At 50.5% G+C, this 2463-nt stretch overlaps 1 protein-coding gene across 1 annotated transcript in view; it reads left to right on the top strand.

Moving 5' to 3' along the window:
- Positions 1-1825, top strand: part of LRTM2 (leucine-rich repeats and transmembrane domains 2) — an 8696-nt gene extending 6871 nt beyond the window's left edge. The window contains exon 4 of the mRNA XM_010156528.1: positions 1125-1825. Within this exon, the coding sequence (XP_010154830.1) occupies positions 1125-1579 (455 nt within the window). The 3' untranslated portion in view covers positions 1580-1825. The remainder of the gene's footprint in view (positions 1-1124) is intronic.
- The last annotated feature ends 638 nt before the right edge of the window (positions 1826-2463 follow it).

Raw genomic sequence — 2463 nt, 5'->3', positions numbered from 1 at the left:
GCCGATGGGATGACACACTTTAAGGAGCCGCGACTCAAAAGAAAGGTGGCACATTTTACAGGAATTGACGATTGGAGGCCTGACCTTCTGTTGTTGGAGCCAATGAGTAGGAAAAGGTCTCAAATCATGCGGATAGCAACAGTCAGCTGTCACATCCCTGCTGATCACAGCCGCGCTGCACAGAGATTATCTACGCCCGTGGCTACACAGCAGTCTGAAATATGCATTTGTGTGAGCAGAATCAAGCAAGCATACGAGTGCCACTTTCCTCTTTTCTTTTTTTTATTTCTTTGGTTTGTTTTCTTTCTTGGCTCTCCTATCACTGCGTCGATGTAAAACACATGGAGTTAATTTTGCCTTTTTTTCCCCCTTCCAAAGAAATTGCCCAAAGTCGCTCAAGCATTTGTTTCAACATCTGTCACTATTTTCACAGAGGGGGGATGGATTAGTTGTTAGAAGATGGGACTGTGTGCCTGCTGTTATTTTGAGAAGATACAGCCTGGTCCTATCTTTTTGCTTTAATTTCTCCTTTTCTAAAATGGTTCTGGTGACACTTACATAACTCACTAAACAGTGTGAGGCTGACTTAATAGACGGTTTCAGAGGGCTTTCATGTTTTGTCCTGAAAGATATCTATGCAGATATCAGACACCATGAGCTCTACTGTCAAATCCAACCTAGGCAGAAGCATACCAGCCAGCTGTTATGGTTGAAGCTGTTCCAGCTGTGGAGGGCTAAGGCATGCAAAATGTCTCCAAGTTAGGCAAAACAATCATTTTGAAGGATACCACGTGTGCCCTCCCTCTGACCGGTGCATAGAGGCAGAGACATTCCTCCCTCCCTCCATCTCTGACAAGTCCTGAGGAACTGTCAGGCTCTCTTGAATAGTGTCTCTGCTCAGCAATGCATTCACACATGAGGGACGGGATTTTATGGCCCCACAGCTGTTCTAAAGCAGTTCCAGACTTGATAACCGTAATGCTGCTGTGCTTGACTTTGGTAGGGCAAATACTTAGCAGATGTGGATGGAGTCATAGGAGCGTGTCCCACCTGAGGATCTTAGCTCTTCTGTCACTGTATCGGGATGAAGCTGTGTTTCACGCCTATTATCTCTTTTGGGACAGGTGGGAAAATTGACCAGCTGGCATGTACCCTGCCGAAGGAGCTGAAAGGGAAGGATATGCGAATGGTGCCCATGGAGATGTTTAACTACTGCTCCCAGCTGGATGATGAGAACAGCTCTACAGTGCTGGACAATACTGGCCCACCCTGCACTAAAGGAAGCCCAACTCCTTCCAAATCTAAATCGGGCCCAGAAACAGAGGTGGAGCCCAGTGTGGGATGCCCTCAGAAACAGCGATACAGGCCTGTGAGCGTGCGCCGGGCTATTGGCACTGTGATCATTGCAGGGGTGGTTTGCGGCATTGTTTGCATCATGATGGTGGTGGCGGCTGCTTATGGTTGCATCTACGCCTCCCTCATGGCCAAGTACCACCGGGAGCTGAAGAAGAGGCAGCCACTCATGGGTGACACAGAAGGTGAACATGAAGAGCAAAAACAAATCTCTTCCGTGGCGTGAAACTCTTCTAGGAAGGAAGGGACAGCAATGAACAAAGGTACCTGAGAGCAGTCAAGCATGGGGTCCTCCCAAAACACATCTCCCCAGACAGACAGACTGTGCTATTGCTCCACTCACCCAAGTAGTGCAACACGCTTCTGAGGGGTCAGGGCACCTGCCTCAACTTCTGTTCCTTGGCACCAGGCCCATTTTGTGCCCTTTCACCCTTAGGCCCTCCCAAACAAATAAAGTAGAGTCAGACCTCGAGTGCTTGCTGTGCCTCATGCCCTTGCACAGGCCTTCTCTGGCATGCCTGCTGTGGAGGCAGCTGGCACCTTGTGGGAACCTGTGTCATCCTCTCAGCTTCTGTCCTGAGTCATCCTGTATCCTGTCCAGGGCTCTCTGCAAACAGAGAGCAGCTCTGTGAAAGCTGACGTGGGGAGCAGGACACCAGAAGCATCCATGCCTCGCTGTGAGGGTCACTGCTGTTCTGTGACAGTAAGGTGGTGCCCACCCTACGCGTCACTGCTGCCGAGAGCACGTCAGAAGAGAGGAAAGGTCCCTAAGGGATGACAACAGTCAGGGGGAGATTTCCCTTCTCGCTTTGAAAGGTGGAAAGATACCTGTATCACTCGAACATGCTGCCAGGGAGCACAGTGCCCCTCTTTTTGCTCCCTGGCCTAGTCTAATTCTGTGAGCTGACACACACACGTCATCTGCTCTAGGTGCATAGGCACAGAGCCGTCCTCCCGCACACATACTGACTCATTCTGATCCCAACACACACACAGCATCAGCCCCAGCTCCAGGCATCCAGGCATCCACGGGCGCATGCAGAGCCACTGCTGACCTGTCCTCTGCATGCAGCCGCTTCACCTTACTCTCATCAACACAGTGCACAGCAT

The sequence above is a fragment of the Eurypyga helias genome, unplaced genomic scaffold, assembly GCF_000690775.1.
Source record: "Eurypyga helias isolate BGI_N326 unplaced genomic scaffold, ASM69077v1 scaffold6078, whole genome shotgun sequence".
NCBI lineage: Eukaryota > Metazoa > Chordata > Aves > Eurypygiformes > Eurypygidae > Eurypyga > Eurypyga helias.
The sequence above is the reverse complement of the archived record's forward strand: the minus strand, read 5'-3'. Positions and strand labels throughout refer to the sequence as shown.